The sequence below is a fragment of the Acomys russatus genome, chromosome 6 (assembly GCF_903995435.1).
Source record: "Acomys russatus chromosome 6, mAcoRus1.1, whole genome shotgun sequence".
NCBI lineage: Eukaryota > Metazoa > Chordata > Mammalia > Rodentia > Muridae > Acomys > Acomys russatus.
This window is the reverse complement of record NC_067142.1, coordinates 41708933-41735601: the sequence shown is the minus strand read 5'-3', so window position 1 is coordinate 41735601 and position 26669 is coordinate 41708933. Positions and strand designations below refer to the sequence as shown.

At 34.6% G+C, this 26669-nt stretch overlaps 2 protein-coding genes across 2 annotated transcripts in view; one reads left to right on the top strand and one right to left on the bottom strand.

Moving 5' to 3' along the window:
* The window catches only part of Cdc73 (cell division cycle 73), a 101349-nt gene that overhangs the window by 26901 nt on the left and 47779 nt on the right, over nucleotides 1-26669 (top strand). Inside the window, exon 10 of the mRNA XM_051147521.1 lies at nucleotides 3628-3692. Coding sequence (XP_051003478.1) covers nucleotides 3628-3692 — 65 coding nt within the window. The remainder of the gene's footprint in view (nucleotides 1-3627; nucleotides 3693-26669) is intronic.
* B3galt2 (beta-1,3-galactosyltransferase 2) lies at nucleotides 19588-23265 on the bottom strand. The gene has a single exon (XM_051147520.1). It carries the CDS (start codon nucleotides 23161-23163, stop codon nucleotides 21895-21897), a length of 1269 nt encoding a protein of 422 aa, XP_051003477.1. The 5' UTR covers nucleotides 23164-23265; the 3' UTR covers nucleotides 19588-21894.

Here is a 26669-nt window from a genome sequence, read left to right as displayed (position 1 = left end):
GGGCTTCCTCAAGACCCAGCTATTCCACTCCTTGGAATATACCCAGAAAATGCCCTACCACATAACAGGGGCATATGCTCAACCATGTTCATAGCTGCTCTATACATAATAGCCAGAACATGGAAACAGCCTAAATGTCCCTCAGTAGAAGAATGGACTAAGAAACTGTGGTATATTTACACGATGGAATACTACTCAGCTATTAAAAACGAGGAATTCCCAAAATTTGTGAACAAATGGATTGATCTAGAAATTATCATAATGAGTGAGTTCACCCAGAAGCAAAAAGAGACAAACGGTATATACTCACTCCAACAAAACACTAGTCCAAGGGATACGTCCCATGAAAATCTTTACTTACCAAGAAAGTGGGTCAGAGGAGAGGATATCCGATTGAGACTTTAGGCGAGAGTAGCATGGAAGAAAGAGGAAATAGTAGGACCCACAGGGTCCTGGAACCCTACAAGAAGAACTTTATGACAGGCAGATCTGGATCCTGGGGTCCTCCTCAAACTAAGGCACCAGCCAAGGAGAATATAGGCAGTAAGCTTCGAACCCCTACCAAGACCTAGCCGACGAACAGGATATTCTCCACCGTTGAGTGGAGAGTGAGATCTGACTCCTACACGAACTCTGGTGCCCCTTTTCTGACCATGTCCCCCGGATGGGGAGACCTGGTGGCACTCAGAGGAAGGATAGCTAGTTACCAAGAAGAGACTTGATATTCTGAGAGCATATATAGGGGGAGGAGGTCTCCCTAGGTCACAGACATAGGGGAGGGGAGAAGGGGAGAAATGGGAGGGAGGGAAGAATGGGAGGAAACAGGGGAAGGGCTAACAATCGAGATGTAATTTGAATAAATTAATTAAAAAAAAAAGAATAAGGGTTGTCATGCTCAGAGGTAATCAATAGGCAATTCAGTCTCCATTGAGTCCCGTAATATGGGGAGTAGGGACTGCCTCTGACATGGGCTCTGTTGTCCACTTATTGATCACTCCCCTCTAGTGGAGCGGCCTTCCCAGGCCACAGAGGAAGAGGATGCAGGCAGTGCAGATGAGACTTGATACCCTGGGGTCAGATGGCAGGGAGGAGGGCTCCCCCTTTGTGAGGACTACGGAATGGAGGGGGAGGGGATGAGGGAGAGAGGGTGGGGTCAAGAGGCAACAAGGGAGGGGGCTACAATCGGGGTGTAAAGTGAATAAATTAAAAATAAATAAATTTAATAATATAAAGAAGAGAGTAAGGGTTGTCAAGTAACTTCTGTGGTCCAGATCCAGTTCAGTCACCTGCTTTTGTGATGTTGTCCTGTTGTTTAAACCCAGCCGTATTCACTCATTTATGTGTTACCTATAGCTGTTTAACTCTGCCAGCTCTGTTGAGTCATTTTGACAACAGTCATATAGCCTACAACACCTAAAAGTAGTAATTGGACTTTAAAGAACAAAATTGGTTTATCTCTTGTTGGTAGCTTTGATTCTGGATCCAGATAGCTTGTGTTTCAGTTAATTTTTGTGTGAATTTTACTGTGATTTCAATTGTATTCTGTCTGTTACCTCATATCTCTAAGTATTAATAATACTGATAACTTATTTCATAGAGTTACTTTGGGAATAAACCTGATGCTGAAGATGAAGTTTCTAGAATAATGACTGATAATGTAATAAACTAACCACAAATGTATTATTGATGCTAGTTCTGGATATAAGAATTTTGGTCAGAATATTCTCCACAGTTGAGTGGAGAGTGTGATACGACTTTCTCACGTACTCTGGTGCCTCACATTTGACCATGTCCCCTGGAGGGGGAGACCTGGTGGCACTCAGAGGAAGGACAGCAAGTAGCCAAGAAGAGACTTGATACCCTATGAGAATATATAGGGGGACGTAATCCCCCTCAGGAACAGTCATAGGGGAGGGGAATAATGGGAAAATGGGGGGGGGCGAGGAATGGGAGGATACAAGGGATGGGATAAACATTGAGATGTAACAAGAATAAATTAATAATAAAAAAAAAACAGGAAAGCAAAAAAAAAAAAAAAAGAATTTTGGGATGGAGAATGTCGTGTGGGGCAAGTGTGAACTTATTTTGTGATAGTCCGATTGACAGTCTAGCTAATACATTTGTGAGCCATTTCTTAATTAGTGAAATGTTAGTGAACTGAGACTTCACCAGTTTCTCTTGAGATTTTTGTTCATCTTGACTGCCCTTATGAAGATAGGAGATAGAAACAACTGAAAACTTACCTTTTGCTATTTTTTTGGTATAGAAGGCTTAGGACAACTTTTAAAACAGATTGTATTGCTTTGATGCAGTATTTTTGTGTGCTGATTTCATTTACCAGATAAGCACATGGTGCATGGGTGCCACAGAAAGAAAGTGATCCATTCTTTTATTCACTGTGGTGTTTTCTTACGGAATGAATTGCATAAAGCTTTTCATAACAAATCCAGTCCTATAAGAACCAACTTCAGCTTTTTCATGAATGCACGTACATTCATCTTGATTTTGCAACACAGCTGCAAAATCTTATAGTTGAGGAAAAGGTGTATGGTCTGTAGTTTGCAAAATATATCTTATTTGATTTTTCACAAGATTAGATTATACTCTATGAAAACATTTCACTTAAAATATTTCACTGATAGTCACATAACCTAGATGAAATTTAAGCAATGAATGCTTTATTTCAATAAAGTATGGTATGTTTATATCACTTTCACTGGTAAAATATTGTCAAAGTCCCAAATTGATAGGCATTAATTGATTGACCATAATAAGACCCAAAACAGGAGTGAAAAGTAAATTGCCCTGAATGTATAGAATTAGGCATTTGTTTTTAAAAGGAAAAAGAGAAGAGTATGTTGCACTTGTATTCTGAAACTCATTATTGTTAAAAGCATCGTTTTCTAACTCTGGTACAAAAGTTTTTATAATTTAGGAACTTCCTATTTTACATGGTGTAATCATTTAGTAGCTAATAGGAAAAATAATGGGGTTATAGTTTTTTATTTATTTTGATTTCAATTTTATTTAAAATTTTTATTTTATGTGTATGGGTGTTTTCCCTATTTGTATGTCTATGCACCACATATGTAGCCAGTGTTCATGGAGCAGGAACAGGGCATCAGATCCTTTGAAACCGAAGTTAAAAGCAGTTGTAGGCTGATTGTGGGTACAGGGAATTTAACTTGGGTCTTTTGGAAGAGAAGCTATTGCTTATAACTGCTGAGCCTTCTCTCTAGCTCTTTAGTGTGGTTTTAAAACAAAATTTGAAAGATCTTAACCAGATTCTATGCAATAAGTGCACTTACTGAATATGTTTTTGTAACTAGTATCTTAAAGTTTTTGTTTGTTTGTTTGTTTTTCCAAGACAGGGTTCCTCTGTGTTGCCTTCCTTGACTGTCTTGGACTCACTTTGTAGACCAGGCTGGCTTCAGACTCAGAGATCCACCTGTCTCTGCCTCCCCCAAGTGCTGGGAAGTCCTTAGTTTTTAGAAATATGTGATAAAACTGTGTATAGTATATTCAAGGCTTCATGACACTGTAGAATTGTTAGGTGTAATTAAATTCTGGTAGGAATTTTTATCTGTTACAAATACATACATTATAATAGACTCTTTTTCTTTGTAGAAACGGAAGGCTTTAAGATCGATACTATGGGCACCTACCATGGCATGACACTGAAATCCGTAACGGTAAGTTACAATGACTGCAGAGGTTATTTGTTCCAGGTGTCTTATGTGAGTAGTAGATGATATATATTTATTCTCTAGCATTTTCTAATTGAATCATTTATTTTTTAGTGGCCATTGTAGTGCTAATAAATCTCTGATGTTGATTTATAAGTTTTCTTTCTAATCTGAGTTTGAATTTCTAAATGTTTTGACTACTTTGCAACTATGATGATGCAGTGTCATTGAGACATTTAAAGCCACTGAGGAGTTAAAGATCACATAGGCCATTAAAAAAACTAATATCTTACGTTCTTTAAAGTGTAATTCTCTTTGGAAAAGTCAGAGAGGGACTGGACACGTAGCTCAGTGGTAGACCCCTTGCTTAGACTGCTCAATGACATGGGATCAGTCTACAGATCAGCTAAATAAGTAAATAGAGTGTAGTACTTGGGAGTGCTTGTAAAAACTTGATAGAACCAAATATTTATGCATTCATGAAAGTAAGTCTTTGACTCAAAGACTTTCAGCTAGCTCATTTGTTTTTCCTGTTTCCTTTCTTTCTCCTCTCTTTTTCTTCCCAACCCTTTCATTTCTTTCCCTCTTTCCTCTTTCCCTCTCTTTTCTTGCTCCTGTGTCCTACTTGTCCCACACACTGTCTTTTTCACTCTTGCTTTGTTGTTTTTAGCTTAGACTTAGAACTTTTGGCCTCCAGGAACCTTCCTTTTTCAAATTCTTGAGTAGCTGAGACTATAGGCGTTCTTCAAAATTTTATTTTAGCAATAGCTTGGCCAACATCTCTTTAACACTTCTAATTTTTATTGCATAGTAACTGATGGTATTTGATGATATAGGTCAGGTATACTTTTAATTTCAGTTTGCATTTTTATATTCCAATACATACCTCTTATACTTTAAAATCTATATGTATGCGTTAAGTGTCTATGTATTTCAGAACTAAGAATGTTACTTTTTTCTTTGTGAATCACCAGTTTTACAGACCTTACATGATACTGGAATCATAATATATTTGTTGTGATTTCTGAGTTAAGATTTAGCCTTTATCCTTAGAATTTGCCATAAAAATTAGTTTGAATTTTGTTCTTAATTTTTAATGGAACTCTGTATCAAGTATTTTGCTAATTTTATATTTAAGTTAACAGATTTGTTTTTGCATTATATTATTGAAATTGTATGTAGGCTTATAAGTTAACTCAATAATAATTTATTAAGTACTTGTATTAGGCGATTGAATACTACAGGTGAAACTGCTTCAGAGAGTAGACAAAAAGGCCTCTCTCTGAGGTCAGAGTTAAGAAAGTCCTGCCAGAAGACCATTCTGTGAAGGAGCAACAGAGTTAAAAACCAACTCAGTAGACAGTAATATGGCCAGTGTTTGCAGTTTACTGAGCAAGAGCAAAAGTGGTGAAAGATTAAGTATAGGTATCTTAAGCCATTTGTTTGGTCATTTCTGATTTCAGAATGTAATTAATGGTGGTAAAGGTTAACCAATTATTTGCCTATCTACTATCTATCTATCTATCTATCTATCTATCTTTTTAAAAGAGAGGGACCCACTATATACTTTGGCTGGCCTGGAATTCACTGTGTAGACCAGCCTGGCTTTGAACTCAGAGATCTACCTGGCTCTGCCTCCCAAGTGCTAGTACTAAAGGCATGTACCATTGTGCCTGGCTTGAATTAAATTTTTATGTGATTCAGTTAGTTGGTGCTTTCTTAGAGACAGAATTTTTCTGTTGCTGATTCCCAAAATGAATTGCTAGGGAACTGAAATTACTCTTAGGTAACCATTAAAAGTTAAGTTTTTCTTTTTAAATGGGCGTTGGTCTAAGGGTGTTGGATCTCTTGGAACTGGAGTTACAGTCAGTTGTAAGCTGCCATATTGGTGCTGGAAATTGAACCTGGGTCCTTTGGAAGAGCAGGACAGTGTTCTTAACCATTGAGCCATCTCAGTGATTGAATGCTTTATGAATTTAAAGAATTATTACACACATACAAAAAAGACTAATCATAAAAAGAGATTGCTTAAGAATGTAACAAAAGGCCGGACGTGGTGGTGCATGCCTTTATTCCCAGCACTCTGGAGGCAGAGATAGGTGGATGTCTGTGAGTTCAAGGCCAGCCTGGTATACAAAGAAAGCCCAAACAAACCAAGGCTAGACAGAGAAACCCTGTCGAGGGGGTAGAGGGGCATGGGGGATAAGGGGAAAATGTGGCAAAAGACTAAAAGTGGTCCGAAGGGTTAGTTTTATTATTTTAGTAATTATTTTGAACTTTTATGTGCTGATTTAGTGTTTACTAGAAAGAGAATACACAGACAAATAATGTTTAGATAAGTGTTTATTTTTAGTTACTCCTCAAAGTTTCCCTTTCAGTTTAGTATATTTACCTTCTCTTTTCTGTTGAAATTATCATTTGTGAGCTGTAGCAACTTACCTTATACTGTTGTTCTGGAAATCTCTCTTATCCTATTAAGACAGAAATGTATATTAAATGTAAAAGGTTTTATTGCCCATGTGTGAATTCTTTCTTTTATATGTATGATTCATATTTGCTAATGTTATTCTTAAAAGTTTTGATGTGCTTAGTGTAATTCCTGAGATTAGCATTGACCTACATCAGAATTAATCTTTGTAACTTTTAACTTCAGTAAGAGTTCTCTTGACAAACAACTAAATCAGTACATTAATACTTTTTATAGTATCTTTTTTTCCTGGATGTGTTTGTTAGACAAGGCTTGTGTTTTAGTAGTCATATTTCATAACTCTAAATTATTAAAACTTTTTGTATGAATCAAACTACTGGCAAATGTTTTGATAATAAAACTATAAAGTATTGAGGAGCTAGAGAGGTTCATTGGTTTAAGAACACTTGCTGCCTTTCCTGAGGACCCCAGTTTGGTTGTTCTTGGCACCCAGGTTAGGCAGTTCACAACAGCTTATGCCTACAGCTTCAGGAGATCCAAGGCTTCTGTGCACACCTACACTGAGGTGCACATGCATGCATACCTTTAAGGTACAAATTTGTATTGTAAATTCTGGTTAACTATTTCTTTTCTCACTTAAAAAAATTGTTTTTGGTATTGCATTTTTAAAGACAGGGTTTCACTATGTAGCCTTGGTTGGCTACTGTTTAAGATTGCCTCAAAATCTTAAATTATTCACCTGCCTCTACCTCCTGACTGAGAGTAAAAGCATGGCCACCATATCCTGAAGGAAACTCACTAGTTAGATCACATTAGTATTTCTTGGTCAGGGGTATCTCCTTCTATCTTGGCCTCCCGCATGCTAGAGTTCAGGTACATGTTGCTTGGCCTAGATTCTGGTTAACCTTTGACTTAGATAGTCAAGGCATAGTTTTGGTTTGACATCAATGGTTCTAGAGGACCAAGGTACAAAAATGTCCTCAGAGCTTTTCTTAGATGGGACTTTCCCTCCAGATACGTTCCTGGGAATCCTTTAATGTTTTAAGAAAACCTTGACCAAATAGCTTCTTGTGGCAGAGAATGTGAATGTTTTAAACATGTGGTTATTGGAAGAAAAGAGTATTCATTGGTGGCATTCTCTTCATTTACTTTTGAATGGAATACTCTTAGAACTAATATTACACAGAATTTAGTTAAAGCTAGCCTAAAGTTATGGGTTGGAAGTAGAAACATACTGAGGATAATTCTTCATATAGTTCATATGCTAGTGTTTTACTTTAGTAGTATAGTGAGAATCTATAAAGTTTACATTTGAAAACTTTTTACTTAATATGTTTATATATTTTTATAGTATGTATAACTTGTGCATGGACCTTCACAGATTAAAAAATATGTCATTAGAGTTTATAGTACTATATGTCTATATTCCTTATGCTTGGGATGCAGAAGCAGGAGGATCGCTGTAAATTTGACATCAGCCTAGTCTATCTAGTAGTTTCCCGACTAGCTGGAGCTCTGTAGTGAAAATCTGCCTCAGGACCGCTACTACCCCACACAAGGGGGAAAATGTTACTTGCTAATGTTTTTTTTATTATATGGTAGTTAATATACAGTAAAGATCTTAAAAAAAAAACATTTTAGTAAAGATCCTTAAAAAAAAATAAGATAGAATACATTCTTGTTGGTCATAGGGTTATGGTAATTTCATTAGGAATCACTTTATTTTTTCTGGTTTAGCCTATTAAAAATCATGTGGGAAGATTAAAAACTCTAGCAACTATTTGTTTCTTTTTGTTTGTTTTGGGACAAGATCTCTCTACATAGCTCTGCCTGTCTTGGAACTTGATAATGTAGATCATTTGTCCTCAAAGTCACAGAAACCCTGCCTCTGCCTCCCTAGTGCTAGGATTAGAGGCATCTGCCATCATGCCCAGCAGGCACTGTCTTCATATTTGAGGAAGCATTTTGCACCGTGAAATTGTACAAATTTGAAAGCTTTTCTTTAATATAATCATTTGGATTAACTCAACAGGTATAGTAAGTAGTTCTTAAATATTTTATGGTGAACCATTTTTTCAGATAGCAAATATAAAATGAGATAGAATAATATCACCATTACTTTTATTTTTCAGGGTAATATAAAATCTCAGTATGTCATCCAGGTTATAATTCTTAAAAGCAGATATACATACATAACTTCTCTCTGTTTTTATAAAATCCCCCTAGTTGTTCTCTGCTGACTGAGAACAGTCAGTGCTACAGTAGGAGTAATGTTCTTGATTTGAGTCTAGTTCTCAGGCCATCAAGGCAGAGAAGCCGCTCAAACATTTCCTTTTGTGCAGTCTGACCTAGGCAGGCAAGCTAGGCTGACTGGCTGACTTCCTTCCTTCCTTCCTTCCTTCCTTCCTTCCTTCCTTCCTTCCTTCCTTCTTTTCTTCCTTCCTCAAATAACTTTTTGCATACTTCTATACTGAGATAAAAGAGATAACCTTGGCGAAAGGTTAATGGGTGACTTGAATATGAAATTATAACTGAAGCAAGATGTAAAGGTACATTGAGGTGGTAATATTTGAAGATGGAGCTGAGGTTTACGTACGTGTGAAGAAAGCCAGAAAACACAAATTGAGAATAGTAATCTAAAATTAAGATTAAAAGCTCCATGATAAGAGGAAGAACATAGAAAACAGAAAGATTTAGACAGGTGTGGTGGTGCACACCTGTTATCCCAGCACTTGCGGAGGCAGAGGCAGGCAGATTGCTGTGAGTTCAAGTCCAGCCCGGTCTACGATTTGAGTCCAGGGCAGCCAAGGAAGGCTATATAGAGAAACCGAGTCTGGGGTGGGGGGTGGGGGCAATAAAAGCAGAATGATTTAAAAGATTGAGGTAATTTTTTAGTGGTTATGTCCATAGCAGAGTCTCAGAGTTAGATGTGCCCTGTTGTTTTCAAATGCCAGTCCATCTTTCCACATATTGTTGATTATATGTCTAGCATCATTTTTTTGTTGGTCTAAAATTTGTCCCAAATATATGTTATTAGGAATCTGTTATAACCTCAGCTTCTCATTTTAAAAGTGTCATGAACAATCTATATAAACTTTTTTTTATGTTATTAGGTATACCATCTCATGAGAAAATAGCTACAATGGCCTGGGCTATGGCTATGTTTCTTTTAGATTGCCAGAGGACCTTCTCATCGGTCTTTTATCTAACATTTATAAGTTACCACCATAGCCCCAACTAGTTTTACATCCCTGATCTAAATAAAGCAAGTGCCAGGTTGCTAAGGAGAAGTACTTGGGAGCACTAAAAATGTAAGGCTTTGCAGACCTAGCTTTGAGTACTAAATTCTGTTTTTATTTGGTAGTAAAAGTAATAGAATTTACATTATAGCTCTGTTAAGGATTTAAGAAACTGTTGAGTCCTAGTTGTGCTAAGGAGCAAATGTTGAGCACAAAGAAGAATCAATAAGGGATAACTTATTGCCTTAGGGTTGTGAGAATATGTATGTATTCCTCGTTTGACTTACATATAATGTTGGTTATAGCTTTGTTGATGTAGTTAATACTATTTTCATTCAGTGTTACCAAGAGTAGTTCATTTAAGTAAGATTCCATTTTTTTCAAATATACTAGGTATTTTTTGTTATAGCTATGAATGCTTATGCTGTAACAGAAATATTTAGCTTTTGAGATAAGGTAATTGCCAAGAAGTTTTCATATAAACTGATAACTTAGGGTACCTTTTACTATTTACTTGTTAGGACCCAGATGAATAGGAAGAAATGTTACTTACATTGGTTTTCTTCTTTTGAAAAAAAAATCATAGTATTTATGATTTCAGCATGTTGTAGAAATAGTACTTCTACATAACAAGATTTCATGTGCTATATTTTTAGACTGGTCTGTATTATATTGCATGTGAATATTGCACTCGAAATAACTTTTACAATTTGATTATATATTTCAAGATGGTTATGAACCACCATATGGGTGCTAGGAAGTGAATCCAGGTCCTTTGTAAGAACAGTACAGGATCTTAACTGCTGAACAATCCCTCCGGCTCCCAGTACACACACACACACACACTCTCTCTCTCTCTCTCTCTCTCTCTCTCTCTCTCTCACACACACACACACACACACACACACACACACACACCACACTAAGGTTTTTAAAGGTAATTTTTTAAATTTCCTGGCTTTACATGACTATTAACATTAACACACCAATATTAAATATTAGCATACGAATTTTAAAGTTAGACTTACATTTTCACAGATTGTTTAATTTAATGGATTTTTTCTTTGAGGAGTGGGATATTCAAAACATGCCTGTGCATAGCAGTTTCTCTTGTTTTTCTACCTTCCTTCGTTTCCTTAAACTTGTTTTGTCCTTGCTTTATTTTTTCCCCCCTCTTCCCCCTTTTTAAAAATATTGTGGGACAGGCTATAGATTTGGTTCATATCTTGCTAAGAAGAACTTTCTATTATATACTGGCCTGTTTGTTGTAGCATATTAAACATTAGCTTTTATTTGTTTTTAATATGAAAAGGGATATGACTTCTTAGGTTTTTGTTTTGAGGTTCAAATATATACATGAATACCTTGAATTATATTATCCCTAGGGCTGTTTGATTGTAGGATGGAATTTAATTTTACTTATTGCAGAATTTGTTTTATCATGCATGTATAATACTGTAAGTTTTCTATTCTAGTCATATAGCTTGCTCTTTTTCTATTTGGGTGGTATTTAGAGTGAGCACATATTTGGTAAATAGGTATTAATCTCATTATAGCAATACCTTGTTTATAGTAGAGGGTTTAAGATCAGATATATCGTTATTTTTCAACATAATCAGCATTTAGGTTATAATGTGCTTAAAGGAAATGAACTAGAGCAAAGAATAGTACCAGATATCAGAGAATTTCAACACATATAAAAGTTTTGTCTTTTAGTTTGTGTATCTTACTAGGATTTTCACTGAAAATTCATTTGTTTTTTTTAGGAATAAGATTGCATAATCAAATGCAATAGTCAATATTTCTTTACTTAAAACCACCTCTGAATTTTAGAGATGTTACTAACACGTATAGCAAGTCCTTAAAATTAATGTAGAAGGGAGCTAGAGAGATGGCTCAGAGGTTAACAGCACCATTTATTATTCCAGAGGTGCTGAGTTCAATTCTCAGCAACCACCTGGTGGCTCACAACAATCTATAATGGGATCTGATGCCCTCTTCTGGCATACAGGTGAATATGCAGATAGAACACTCATACATAAAATAAATAAGTAAAATTGTAAAAAAAATTCACAGGCCTAAAAGTTAAAAAAAAAAAAAATTAATCTAGGGGAAAGAGAGATGGTTCAGCAGTTAAGAACATTTGATGCTCTAACAGAGGACCTGGGCACATTTCTGAGCATTCACATGATGGCTTGCAACCATCTATAACTAATTGCAGGGTGTCCAATGCTTGCTTTTGGCCTCTGCAGCCAGTAAGCATATACATGCTATAACTATGTATGGTTCCAAGAATTGCACAAAAATAGACCTTAGTTTTTTTTTAATATTTTCTTTTCCACATATTAGAATAGATCTTTGATTTTTTGCACAACTATAATAATTTTATTTGAATAAATTTGATATTAATATTAAGATATTTTCATTGTTAAATTTTAACCTATCAGCCTACATTTAGGCTACCATTTTATTTTAAATTACATGGATCTCCTTTACCCTTTAGAAGAGTAGATATTAATGTTTAGAATTTCATGATTGAAGAGCTGAACCATTTTGTTCATGTAACAAAATTTAGTATATTTAGTGACATGCTATATAAGGGTGTTGGCTAAGCTTTAGTATACTTCATCAGTTTCTTAATGTTTATAAATAATTTAAGTCTTTTATATAATTCTTGAATTCAAATTGTTATTCTCTTATTAATATTTTGCCATGGCATTCATTAGGTTATCCGCTTAATTCATCTCTTCCCTCTCCCCTTCCCCATCCTGCCCAACCTCATTTGATCTTTAATTCTAAGTTTTGGTTTCTTTTCCAGGTCTTTTTCTTGATGGATGTTTCTTTTAGTGTTGTTCTTCTTGTCTTTCCTGCTTCTCATGTTCCTCTGTGAGTGACTGCTCTTGTGTTTATTTTAAGTATCTGATTTAAAATTCTTATTGCTTCTGTTCTGGACAGATCTTATAGTTAGAAGCCTAGTTCTTGGAATTTTGGAATACTGCTTTTTTGTGAACAAGTTGAAGACAAATGTCTTGAAATGGTTGGAAAAAGATCCTACTTTTGCTTTAGTTGCAGAAAACTTTGTCATAGAACTGGATTGTTTTTACAGTTGATCTTGTATTATAGTGACACTGAGGTAACGTGATTTTTGCATTTAGGTGAAATAAAGACAGAGTTTGAAGTAGGACATTTTAGTCTCACAGATTATGATCAATTAATCATATCTTTTGTTATCATCTACAAATAGTAAATTCTTGAGATTATTGATCCTGTATCATTTACCTTCACAGATTTAGTATTTTTAGATAGATCTGTTCTCTTATGTTTCTGTTATTATGGTCTTGTGTTTGTTGTTGTGAGTATTCTAGAATTAATTTCTTGATCTATTAATCAAGTCATAGAACTAAAGCAACTCCTTGATCTTAGAAGTCACTGATTTTTATCTTCTATTATTGTTATACAGCAAAACCTCTCCAGTTTAGATTTTGATGTAATCATATGATTTCAACAATACATGCTATAAAGCTGCACAACAAAATATTATATAGTGCCCTTAGGCTAGATGGAGTAGCACAGTGTCCTGTCATTCAGATACTAAATCTGTGGATATATTATAATGTATTTTAAATTGTGACATATATTTTTCATGTAAATGTAAAAGTGACTGTAGCATTAGCGGGAGAAGATACTTTAAGAACTTGTGCTGAGTGTGGTAGTACCTGCTTGTAATCTTAACATATAGAAAATTGGGGCAGGAGGGTAATGGGTTTGAGGCCGTTTTCAGCCACATAATGAGATCTTTTTTAAAAAATCTCTTAAATATAAAAGGAAAATCATAAATATAAAATGAGGATTAAATGTTCTTTAAAATGCTTGCCTAGCATGTGTGACATCCTGGGTTCAAACCTCAGCACCACATAGGCAAAACAACCTCAGATAGCTTAACTAGAAATACTTTTTCTTTTAGCTCCATTACACTTTAAAAGTTGAGCTTCAAATAGCTTATGTCAAATTTGGAATACCTATGATACATAAAATTACTCAATTTTTAAAGTATTTTATGGTGCCATTTCCTTTCTTCACTACTTGAATGGGCTTCCTCATGTTATGTCTAATTTCTTTCCAGATCTATAGATAAATAGAATGTATTACTTTAGGACATAGATAATTTAACTTAAGCCTAATACCTTACCCTAGACTGTTTGCTTTGTTTAGGAAATGTTCCTGAGGTAACTAAAGTTTATAATGTAGATATGCCAACACAAGAGAAAGGATAGAAGGTGTAGAATGCTTCCCCCACCCCCTCCCAGACAGGGTTTCTCTGTGTTGCCTTGGCTGTCTTGGATGTACTTTGTAGGCCAGGTTGGTCTTTAACTCACAGAGATCTGCCTGTTTCTTCAGTGTTGGTATTAAAGGCATGAGCCACCACCCCAGGCTTAGAATGTTTTTGCTTTAACTTTAGGCTTTGTGTTAATCACATTAAATTGTGTAAATTTTTAAGTACAGAGAGAAGCAAGGATTTTTTAAAACTGGATTTCATATTTTTATCTTTCATGCACCCTGTCTTGATAAGTGAATGGGAATGCCTTCCTCCTTAACTCAATTTCATTGTTAAAAAGCACTACAGCTTTGTTCTTAAAAATTTTTAGTCATGGTGTAAAAATATTATACTCAGAGGAAATACAAAAGCCAAATATAAATTATAAACAGAATACTATTATGAGTAGCACTGTAGAAAACTATGAATAAGAACATATGTAGTTGGGGGCTGGAGAGGTGGCTTAGAGGTTAAGAGTCCTGGGAGTTCAGTTCCCAGAAGCCATGTGGTGGCTCACACCATCTATAATGGGATCTGGTGCCCTCTTCTGGTATGCAGGTGTACATGCAGGCAGAGCACTGTATACATAATAATAAATAAATCTTTAAAAAGACATGTAGCTATATTGTGTTGGCATGCACCTACTACCCAGCTGTATGATAGCAGCATTAAAGATATTTTGATTTGAAGTATTTATTTAAAAGATATAAAGGTATCTAATAGAATAATGATACTGTAAGAAAGAGTTCTTCCTCAGAATAATTGGATTGAATAGAAAGTTTTGTTCACATTTTATTCAGTTGATAGCACTCCACAAATAAAATTTATTTAATGAACTATTTTTTAGTAATAGAAGTAGACACATCTCCTCTTTTCTCTTTCCTCCCTTCTATCTCACATACATAGAAATAATGTTGACATAAATATGCTAGAGGTTGTCTCATACCTAAATGAAATAAATGTAAATTTGCTGTACAAGTAGTGAGCACTGGGGAAAAAAAGAGAGAAAAGAAGCATGCATTGTAACAGGCACTGAGAAGCTGCCTTGCTGAGACGCTTTGACTCCTTCCCTGGCCCAACATGGGAACTAAAACAAGATGAAAACCTGAAATTTCTGTCTCCAATTTTCGTTTGTGTCACCTGTTTACTGGGCAAGTAGGCACATTAATCATTCAAGAAGTGTCTATAAGTGAGTGATACCTCAGGCAGAAGGACGAATCATTTCATACCTTCAGTTACCTTGAACAGCAAGTGGAAAGGTGAAAGAGACTATTCTCAAGATGAGAGCAGGCGTCTGTTATGGCAAGACTGTACCCAGGGAAAGATAGGAGCAGATTAGTCTCCTGGGGAATGACAGTGATTGCTAACAGTTAAACAGTTTCTTGTGAGATAGGAGTTGCTTATGGACCCTTAGTAGGTCCCTGCCTTGATGTGAGTACGTGATTATAAGTGTATCTCTTGAGCCTCCCTGATTCTTCCGTGTATAAATATGTAGTTATATCAGAACTCTGAAACCAAAGTTTGGGGTTGCACCTCTTTCTCTGTCAGTATTCTCAGTACTCATTAAGTTTATTAGAACAGAGAGCTAGGTGTGGCATGTTGTGGCTGCATTAGCTAGGGCTTCTGTTCTAAAACTCTGGCCACACCACTGTACTGGCCTCATATTTATGTTATATTGGTTCTTGTCCTCAGAAATACACAAGGCATCTTTTGCGTAGTGTACATTTTACACACAGGCTTTGTGTCCCTGTAACTTTAGTTTATTTCACTAAGAATCAGTTATGAGTTCTGTAGAATTTACTAAACCATTTATTATCTAAGCTGCTCTTTCAGAAATATCATCATGGAGTTGTTTTAGTGACATGTGTACTTAGATGGGTAAGATGAACAAAAGTGGATGGTTGTTAGCACATGACCATAACAACAGCAGGTATTAGTAATGGTCATTTGTGGTATTTTCTTGTAGTCAGTAGCTATGCACTGAGGGTGCGGAAAATGCATTCATGGTTATAAGTGGCACATGACTTTAGCTGCAGCATTCAAGAAGCAGCCTGAACTACATGACAATTTAGAGGATGAAAGACTAGAAACAGGGTTTAAATATATGCTAAGTGCTCAGATAGTTAGACATTCATATAGACACTCGATTAACTAAGATTTTACTTTTAACTTCAAGAATTGTATTTTTGTGGAAAGTAAGTTTACTGGTCCCCCTTTCCCTTTTAAGTGTATGGTAAGTGTTGTCTGTACTGTTACATAAGTCTTTTAGTTTTTCTTTTTCTTTTTTTCTAGATGTTGTCTAGAGATGAACAGATCTCTGATAATGGAAAGGTGTTTTAAACAAAAACTTAAAAACCAAACTTTAAGAAAAATAGGAGTAAAATGCTAGGATCATTTCTCTCTGTTCATTCATTTTTAACCTGAGACATCATTGTACATTGTATCATTAGAGTAATGTTGGCTTCTTACTGCAACAGTCTTAACTCTGTTAATTGTAAGGAGTAATAAAGTTTGATTATTCGTTGGAGATTTGGCTAAAGATGAAAATGCTAGACAGTGTTCAGCTTTGTATTTTATTCTTCCTTCGTCCATCCATCCGTCCATCTCTCCCTCCTTCCCTTCTTCTCTCTCTCTATTTCTCTGCTTCTCTGCTTGCTTTCAGCTTCTATTCTTTAACAGGTAAATTGCTCTTTGGATTCTTCTTTACTCCAATTTGTTCATGTAGCACAGCATTGTGATCATGGTTTTACATTGTGTGGAATCCTCATAGACATTAGAAATGGTTTTATTACTGCAAAGTCTGCTAGTACTGTTATCTTCCATCAGCTAGGAGTTTCGGAATACAACCAAAAACTAAGCAAACAAACCAAAAATTTGGAGAAATTTATACAATTAAAGACTCTCATGGCTGAAAGGACAGAAACCACAACAACTCAGAGGATTTGTTTGTAGGAACTGAACACACACACACACACACACACACACACACACACACACACACACACACACACACAGTCAAAGTAGTAACTATTTCATTCTTGTTTTTCTTTGTTTTTTGAATGCAGAATTGATTTCTTTATATCTTATGGACAGAATTCCCTTTAATAACTATCAAAGTTTTTCATATATCTGTGTTTTGTTATTTTGTAACTGAAATTCATTTTATTTTAAAATAATTTTATTGTTTGTGTTTAACATGATGTTATAAGATACATATATAGTTTATTTGTTACGGTAATGAGATAAATTAACATACCAGTCATTTCAAGTAGCTATCCAGATACCTCATCTTAGGTCAGTAGGATGCCTCTTGAAGTAGAGACCTGAAATATTTTTACTTTACTCCTTAATTTTTCTTTCCTTGATATCTGGCATACTTAAATTTTCTACTTCAGATCTGGAATTCACCATTTCTGCAAAGATAAGTGGTTGCTTTTTAAGACAGTGGTATCTCGAAACCGTAACCTGAGCATCGGATGTGTTCAGTGGGCTGGGGAATTGGTTCAGTGCTTGTTGTCAAGCCTAATGGCCTGAGCTCCAGTTTTGAAGGAAGAACCAACTTGTATAAGCTGTCCTCTACTTGCTTTGGCATTTGGGAACTCAAACACATGCAAACACACATAGAATAAATAATCAAAAATTTTTGAGATGAGTCTTTCTGTTATCTAGCTCTGGCTCTCTGGCACTTCCTATGTTGAGAACAGCCTGGCTGTGAACTCCTGGAGATATGCCTGCCTTTTTCTCCAAAGTGACATAATTAAAAGTAATTAAAAATGTTCTCTACCACTGAGACTCCCATTGTCCTTTATAATATTTTAGTAGACAGAGATAGAAATTTCTTTTGAAATGTTAGATAATTTTTATATTGCTATTTCTAATGTAGTCCCCAAAATCAAAAGTTTTACTTAAATTCTTTGTATTGTAAAAGAAAGAGTTCCTGTGATGCTAGTAAGGAGGGATTGTGCACCTAAGCTCATACCTTACACTCTACCTACTTACAAGAACATTTACTCCATAAAGGCTGCACCTTGATAGGTCCCAGGTTCAAATCTCTGCACCCACATGGCAGCTCACAACTGTCAGTAACTCCAGTTCCAGGGGCCCATGGTACCAAGAATGCATGTGATGCACATACATACATACATGCATACATACATACATACATAAAAACATACAGTGTAAGCTTAAATGATACTCATTGACTTGAAGTAGACAAAAACATCGAAAAATAGCCAACTTCCATTTCCCCACGATTATGATTCTTAAGTATGGTTGTAGAATGTGAGCCATATACCATTTAAAAATACTTTTGAATCCTGATTTATTGATAGGAGAGTTTAGTAAGGATATGTTTCACGTATTTCTAAAGTTTGCCTTTAATCTTTATTTTGTTTTGTTTTTGAATGAACATTATGTTGTTGCTTCAGCTGATCTGGAACTGCTGGGCTCAGGTAATTGACCTGTGCCTCATTTTGGGGAGTAGCTGAAAGACAGGCTTGCCCATACCCTGCTTGCATTTCGTTTTATTTTTGATAGAAATTAGTTTTGCTTAGATATAAATAACTCTCCTGTTCATTTTTATTTTGATTTCTCTTTTCTGACTCTACAGTGTTATGAATTAAAAAGTTGTCATTAAAAAGCTTAGTAGAGTAGGCGTTTGAGTAATTAATACTGTAGTTTATATTACTTTGGATCTATTTTAAATTAAAAAAAAATTTTAACCTATGTTTTGTGTGTATGTGTGTAGGTTCAAGTAGCTTGTGCACACTTGTAGTGGCCAGAGGATAACTTGTGGGAGTCAGTTCTCTTTTTCACTATATGGGTACCTTGGAAAAGGGCACGTTATAAGAGTCTTGGGTTTGGTTGTTCTTGAGATGTGGTCTCTGTAGCTCTGGCTCTTCTGGAACTTGCTGTGTAGACCAGACTGGCTTTGTACTCACTGAGATCTACCTGCCTCTGCTTGGTAGTAAAGGTGTGTACCATCACACCTGGCTAAACTTAATCTTAATTAGATGAGTTGGCTTTGACCCTATGACAGATAAGTAGCTGATCTATAGTGGTACAGTGAGTAAGTATATATACATAGAAGTATATAGATATTTGCCTGCTAGAATTATCAGTTGTGAAATTTCTATTACTTACTATTACAGATATAACTCTGGGGCCAAAACAGCAGTGTACACACTTTAAAATTAAAGTTACCATTTACTAATATTTGCAAAGGGGAAGAGAAAACATCCAGGGGACCAAATGTCTTTTCCTTTTCCTTTTCTTATTTATACCTACCACCTGATGTCATATGCTAGTCAGAGAAAGATGGCAGTGGAATCTGTGGGCCCAGCCAGGGAGTGTAAGCAGAGAATGGCAAATGGTGGGACAAGCCACTTTGTTTGATTTTTCTTGTAGACCTGTTAGCTTCTGTCATACGTGAAATACATAGCAGAGCAGCATAATAGATAAAAGCTCTATCTCTGAGGTAGACGCCTTTTACTAGCTTTGTGATTTTATGTATTTAACGTCCTGCAGGAATCTTTTCTGTCTTTAGTGTTACAAGTACTGTATGAAGTAATAAATGAGCATGACTTTAGAACAGTGCCAGGTATGCTGCTTCCACAGTCAGTAAATATCTGTGCTGTTACTGGTGTTATTATTGTAGACTTTTCTGGAATTAGGTATTAATAAAGCTCCAATTAGAATGTATGTGCTTATGCATATTATATGCATGGAAGAGATTAGGGAAAATGTGAATTATTTAGTCATTGTAGAATTTCATTACTTGTAATTTTATTCCAGAGAAACTACTGTTGTGAATATTGAAAGTTGCATTTTCCTTCCAAAATGTCTATTAACACTTTTGTGTTACAAAGTTGACTCTGTAATATTGCCTTTGAACAAATCCATTTTTAAACATTTTAAACATTTCTTTCTTATATAGTACTGAGGTAAAGAAGATACAGCTAACTACTGGTGAGACATTTAAATAGCTTATAAAGTTAACATTTATATTGTTGAAAATGAAATGTGAAATAAATTAATAGTAGAATTTTTATTGTAAAGTAAGGTTTGGTTGTTTTCTTAGTTAGGAGTTTGTGGTTTAACCTAAATTTGCCTTGAAACTCTAATTCCTCTTAACATCATTTTCCAGGTGCTGAGGCTATGTACGTAGTTGCTACCCTAAAGACAAACACACAGACATTAAGAACTTGATGGCTTAGTCCCCTCTGGGACTCAGAACCTCATCAGATTATCAGTATTTTTCATGAGTAATAATAGAAAAAATTTCAAATTTATGCCTCAGAATAAATTTCACTGAAGTATTTTTAAGAATTCTGTTCTTCATAAGTTGGTTTTTAAACCCAACAATCTATTATATACTATTATAGTTTAAAAATATCACTTGAGGGTTCTGTTTTGTTTACATACCTGTGCTTGAATGCTCACAAACATACATGCTCCTCCTTTTCTTTGTAAATCAGAGGGAATTAGTCGACACTGACAGGGTCCCTGTCTTTCATTACTGAAGTGGTTTGGGGTTATCCTCTTGCGCATGTAATTTTTCTTTTTTCTTTTTGTAGCAATCCTGGTCATATAATTACATAACTTAAGTGAAAATAATCATTAGACAAAAACTGGTGGATGTTTAATAGCTGATCATTCAGAATCATTTGATGTGGAATAGATTCTTAGGCTTCTGATTTTAAAAAATGGGGGATAGATTTAATATAAGTAGAACTCAGTTTATTACTGACATAAAGCCTTTTGTGCTTCTGGCAGTTTATCCTTTCATAATAGAATCAGTGATAAAAATGATTATTAGAATTCTGGTAAGGAGACATTCTGACTTAATTAAAATTGATTAGTTTACCTAGAATAAAAACACTTTTAAAGTTAGTGGGCTTATATTTATTGATGTTAAAATTCATGATTAGGGCCAAATAGAATATGAGAATATTTGTATAGCATTCAGTTCAGGGGTTTGTTGTTTATTAATAGTACTTTGGTAAAAGTACATTCAGTATATTGTCCATTTAAAAAGCAAACGGTTATCAAACATTTATTGCTCTCCTCCCCATCCCTCCCTAAATGTTTTTTAATTGGTGGTGCAGAATATTTGTCATCTACAAAATTAAAAACTGTAGGCCTGTAAACTTGGCATTGAAAGAAAAAAGTAAGTACCATAAATGATTAAGTATTGGCTTATGTACACCTGCTCTCAGGAAATAAACTTTTCCCATATGTTGCTATTTGGCAGACATGTATCTTAAAAATACATTGAATGAAATTACTACCTGTATTTCTTTTTTCTTTGTTTCAGCAACACATCATCATTGTGCTTTTATGTTACTAATTTTGCTTTAGTTAGAGGAACATGATTCTGTTTTACAGACATATTTGAAGTCAGGTATAGTTGAGGTTAAATAGTCACACTCTCTGAGAGTATAATACTTTTTCTAAATGCAAATTCAGTGAAATATTGGCTTGGTTCTTAATACCAATGAAGAAACAAAATTGATCTATTTTGATACCTTTAATAGTTCCTTTTATAAAATCTTGAGCCTGAGACACATTAAGTTTTTACATCACATCATGTCAAAATAATTTCCCAAGTGTAGATGAGTATTAATAAAAGAAATTAAAATAATTATCAATTATTTTAAAAAGTAAGTTCTTGAATGAGAATTGCATTGCTCAAACACCTGAATGTTATAAGTTTATGGAATAATTTAACTAAATCTTATTGCATGTAGTATAAAGTTTTAGAACTCTAGAGTTAGGTCAGAAAATGTGTTCTTCCCACAATTACAAAGTTCTCTTAAAATCAATAGTACTGTTTTATTTACATTTAATTATATGGTGAAAAGAAGAGTAAATCTGGGGTCTTTTGACTGCCTTCATTTCTTAAATCAGATTTATGTAGAAAATGTATGTGGATACATTGTATTGGTCCCTAATGTTAAGACTCAAACCATTTATGTATGCATGCTTATTATTGCATGTTAATACAGAGAATCCCCTTACACAATTATTTAAATAGACTCTTTTGGGATACCTTTTGTCATAATTTGTAATTTTATGAATTATCTTATTCAGAAATTAAAAAAATAGTTTCAAATTCCTTTATGTGATGAATTGAACTAAAACTTGTCCTATGTATATAATCAAAATTTTAACTATACATGCTTTAAACAATATTTACAGATTGCACATTTGAACAAAAATAGTCTTTTAGTGTAATTTGCGGTGCCGATACCTGCCTGCCTTTTCCTTTGCTGCGTTGGCACAGGCATTGTGCTTATTTTGTTGTAAATGGTTCCAGTATTTTATCAGTTCACTAGGCTGGAACTGATGAGAGGTAATTAGGTGGCTGTATTTACAGCTTGAATAAGAAACTCGCCAGTGATTGAACACAAATTCATTGGGAGGGGGCACAGGATCAATTCTCAACTTGGCAAGACAGATCCCTACATACACATCTTCCAAGTGCAAACGACGGATACCTAAAGAAACCTTAAATATCTTTTCTGCCAGATCCCCAGAAAAAACATAACCAGTTCCTGAGCAGAAGACAGGGTAGCGCTCACTTGGGTAAAGGTCTGGTGGCATGTACCACTTGCTGTCTTTGTTTCTGTTAGGTGCATATCCTCTCATTAGATACCCAGTAAAATAGTTGTGCCTAGGAGGCAGGTCTGGCTTTAGTAACTTGTGTATTAAATATTCAGTATTGACAAACATGTCACTGTCTGTTTTCATAACATATGGAATATGTGGACAGTATGTTGCAACCCAGTTCATACCCATTAGTGTTTTAATGGTCAGATTATAGTATGTGTCTAAATATTCCTGTTGAATTATATCATGATATTGTCTGCTTTCTTCTAGAATTGCATGTTGAAGATAGCCGTTTAGCTTAATACTTATGCCCAACAAAAAAATCCGTGTGATTTGGATGCCAGGTGCTAGAGTTTCATTGCCCCAAGTTTGCCGGATAGCTCTTCTTGCTTCTATTTGTCCAGGTTCTGCAGCTATTAATAGTATTAAAAATGGACTTTTCTCTTGGCATTTTTCAGGCTCATTTATAATATATTTGAAATGGTAAGAGTTTGGATGTCCAGTACCTTTTTCATTGTAAATACTTCCATTGGCACTGAGTGTGTTCTCCAGTCCTGTAACTCCTTGTGACGATAGGTCTGTGTTATTGGAGTTAGTTGCTATCTGAGGCCTCAAAGTCTGAGGAACTGTTTCTTTCCAAATGTTTCGAAGGGAGCTGTGATTTGTCTCACTTTTTGTAGAACGAAATCCTCGGAAAGTGTATGTCACAGGATTTTCTTTGAATCCAGGTCTACCTGGTAGCCAGTCATGATGATTGAAAAATAAAAACATAGCAAAAAGAAACACTAGAGAAAGTATACCCATAAGGTGGGTCCGGAACAGAGACCTTTTAGCATTCCACGTCATTTTTGCAAAGCAGCAGTGTCTTCTCCTCCACTGAAGCATGTTGTAAATATCCAGTGATAGTAAAGGATGTATGTGGCCAAAAATGCTCTTCTTTTTTCCTGGATCAGGACTGATTTTTGGTCATCATTTTCTGGTTCAGTTACGTGTCCCTCGAAGTCATTCTATAACCATGAAGCAAAATGGTTTACAAGATGTAAAATTTTACAAACTGCTTTAAAAGGGCTCTAGGTGCTAATAAAAGGACCTTTTTTAAACTGAGAAAAATAGGGAAATCTAGAAGTAGAGGGAGGAAAAGGAGAGGAGAGACAATATAATGATATAATGTTTCCTTATGCCAACATAAGATTACTGACAAGATTTAAAAAAATATTCTTGAGTGCAATGAACATGTAAAAGATAAGTAATTTATTTTATTCACTTGATCTTAGTAGCTCTGGTCATCTGTTCTTTTGACATAGGTGAAGATTTTTAAAGTGTCAGGTAGGAAGGAAGGCTCTGTAAGAAGGCCTTCAGAGCAGATGGAACATTTATTGGCATTAATTAAAATTGATTTGATATACTATGGCAGTATGGTGCACAGTCAGTGGCCTTTTTTGGAAAATGGTCATGTATTGGCTGTGGGACAGACGGTACAGGTTTGATTGTGGCAGAGTTCAGTTAGTCACAGTACACTGCTTGGCATGTTTCCACCGGCCCCCACTGTGTTGAGAAAGTCAGTGAGAAGATACACCTGTCAAAATTAATTTTCAGGGTTGAGTAATTTCAGTGTGAGATTTTAGGCAGTAATAAATGATTAACATTTAAAGGTACTTTGCTAATTTTAACCATCCACCTCAAATAGGATGTATTCAGATCAGTCTTACTTATCAATGGTTCAGTCTTACTTATCAATGGTTTTGGCAAAGGACATACATTTTGCAGTTTATCTGGACTTCTTGAAAAATATAGACAACATCCCCTACTATTTTGGATTGCTTTAAACCCCATTTTCCACAAAATAAATTTTAAAATATTCTTGAATTATATGTTGTTGTATAATCTGCAACAAGCAGAAATCAGTTTAGTTTTTAAGTCTTTATAGTAGCATAGTACTTATAGTCCTAGTTCTTCCAAAAGTTACAAGCTGGTCAAAAGAAATTAATGAGGCCACTTAGTGAAAACTGGCAGTTTTGCAGGAGGCTTTTCGGCATAGCACAGATTTATTTGTATTTATTAATTTGTTTCTATTCTTAGATGCCTCTAGATGAAGAAATGAGGTCATAGATGCAGTTTGAATTATGACAAAATGTGTTTCAAGAAGCAGACAAATAACTTAGTTTTGATTTTTTTCAGCTTTAAAAAAAAAACAAAAAATAAACAAACCAAAAGTACAAGTCCCTTATTTAATCATTAATCTTGATTTTTTAATTTATTCTGAATCATAAGTTCTTGTGCTCAGGAAGTAAATTTTTTCAGTTATTCAGTGAAATAATTTTTAAAAAAAAGGAAATAAAATTTTAACATAGCCACTTATTGCAAATTATTTATGCAAATGCATGTGATTATCTTATTATTTTCCTATGCTTGATGGTACTTGTGTTTAACATTGACACAAATGATTTTTATCAAGAAATAGACTTTACATGTAGGTTAAAAAAGAAAACTTGAGTAATTGTAGCATAAAATTTACACATAGTCCTTTCAATTACTGCTTGAAAGCATTAGTGGTTATGAATGAAGTACTGTTCTAGTGGCAACCACTAGGAGGAGCAAGTAGGTGGGAATTTGAACAAATTTCTAATGTGTAACAATCTTTTAGGGTTGATCTTGTTTCTGAAATTGAATGGTGCTTTCCGTGATTAGGATATTTTTCAAACCTGAAAAATATTCAGTCACACACACACACATATAGTGATTTTTAAAAAATCTAATTAAAAAAATCTAATTTAGTTTTATTTACATTAATTTAAATATTACAGCACTATATAAAGAACCAAAGCTATTCTCATTCTATGAAACATGGTTCCTTCAATGACAGTTGAAAATTACAGAGCTTGATAATGTGAAATAAGGCCTGATTTAGAAACTATTTTTCCTTCCTGTACTTATAAATAGTTGCCAGTCTATTTAAAGTAGAAAACTATTTTTAAAGAGCTTATTGGAAAATTACATTATGTGGTAGATACTAATGCTGTACCCTAATCTCATAATGAGACTAGTAGGTATTTAGAGCTTATATACATACATTTTAAAAAGAACTTACTTTGGAAAATCGATTTGATCTGTATCAAGTATTATAAATACTAACATGTCAGCCTTTTGTTGAAATAACAGTGAGTAGAACATGACTGAGATCCAGTCATTCAGATACTTTAAAATTGCAAGTTACAGTTAAAAAGAATTAAATTCAAGGTCACATATTTAAAGGAATGAGTAAAAGAAGTTAAGGAAATGAAATACTGTAGTAAGTTATATTGTTTTCATGAAAACACTGTCCTTGAAGTGATAATCCAAAGTGTTTTAATGTTACAGAAAGCAGCTAATTTCTAAAATGTATAACAGAGTACATTCATAACTGGTTCTAGTATGATTTTATAAGATGGGCGTACATTTAAATTTAAGTTTAATGAGAATTGTCTGTTTGCAAGTATTAATATAGGAGGGCTTGGAAAGCCTGTACAAATATACCTATATGATAAACCCCCCATTGATAAATGAAACTCATGCATCTATCCTTAAATTCTTTGCTAAAGTTTCTCAGGTTGGAGTGTTCTCTCTCTCTCCTGAAAAAAAAAAAAAGCCTAAAATTGCCATAACTATTCCACCTTTTGTTACATGATGCAGTTATTCTCAGGTTAATGCCTGTTGTAATTTAGTTCTTGAAAATAAGACTAAGAGTTTAGTGTTTGGCCATGCTTTTTAAAAAAGCTTTAAAAAATATATCTTTTCTGTTTTGAATATAAATACTTTCTGTGTGCTTTTTTATCTTATAGATTGAAATTTGTAAAGATGTTACAATTATGTATCCTTCACATAGAGTTCTTACCTTTTGACTTTTAAAAGTTGATATAAATATATTGATTTTTGAAACAGCTTTTGATTTAAATCATGCTTTGATAATGTATACTTTTGAAATATTGCGTTTATAAATTGTCTTAATTTCTAATAAAGATACTAAGAGAGGCTGGATTTTAAAACCGTTTTACTTAATAGTTCCTGATGTTACTCTTTATCAGAGTACAGATAGTTATGATTGATAATTGATGTTGATACACAACAAGGTTTCTTACACTCACTCAATCATAACTTTACAATATAGTGCTTCCGTAGATTTATTATTTTTTTGTGATTGTTAACAGGCCAATAAGTTTTAATAAAAGTGAGAGGAAAAATACTTAATAGGTTTGTAAAATTTTAGGAACACCTTTAAATTCTTGAGCCCTGGGTTGCTCTTCTACCATTGATTGTCCCCGGGATAGTTTATTTCTGACCTATAGACACATGTAGAGGCAGAAGGTAGTAAATAAAGCATAGAAACCCATTATTGATATTTTGTTGACCTCATT

Bases quoted from the DNA above. Each gene is read 5' to 3' on its own strand.
- B3galt2 (XM_051147520.1), bottom strand. From the start codon at position 23,163: ATGCTTCAGTGGAGGAGAAGACACTGCTGCTTTGCAAAAATGACGTGG.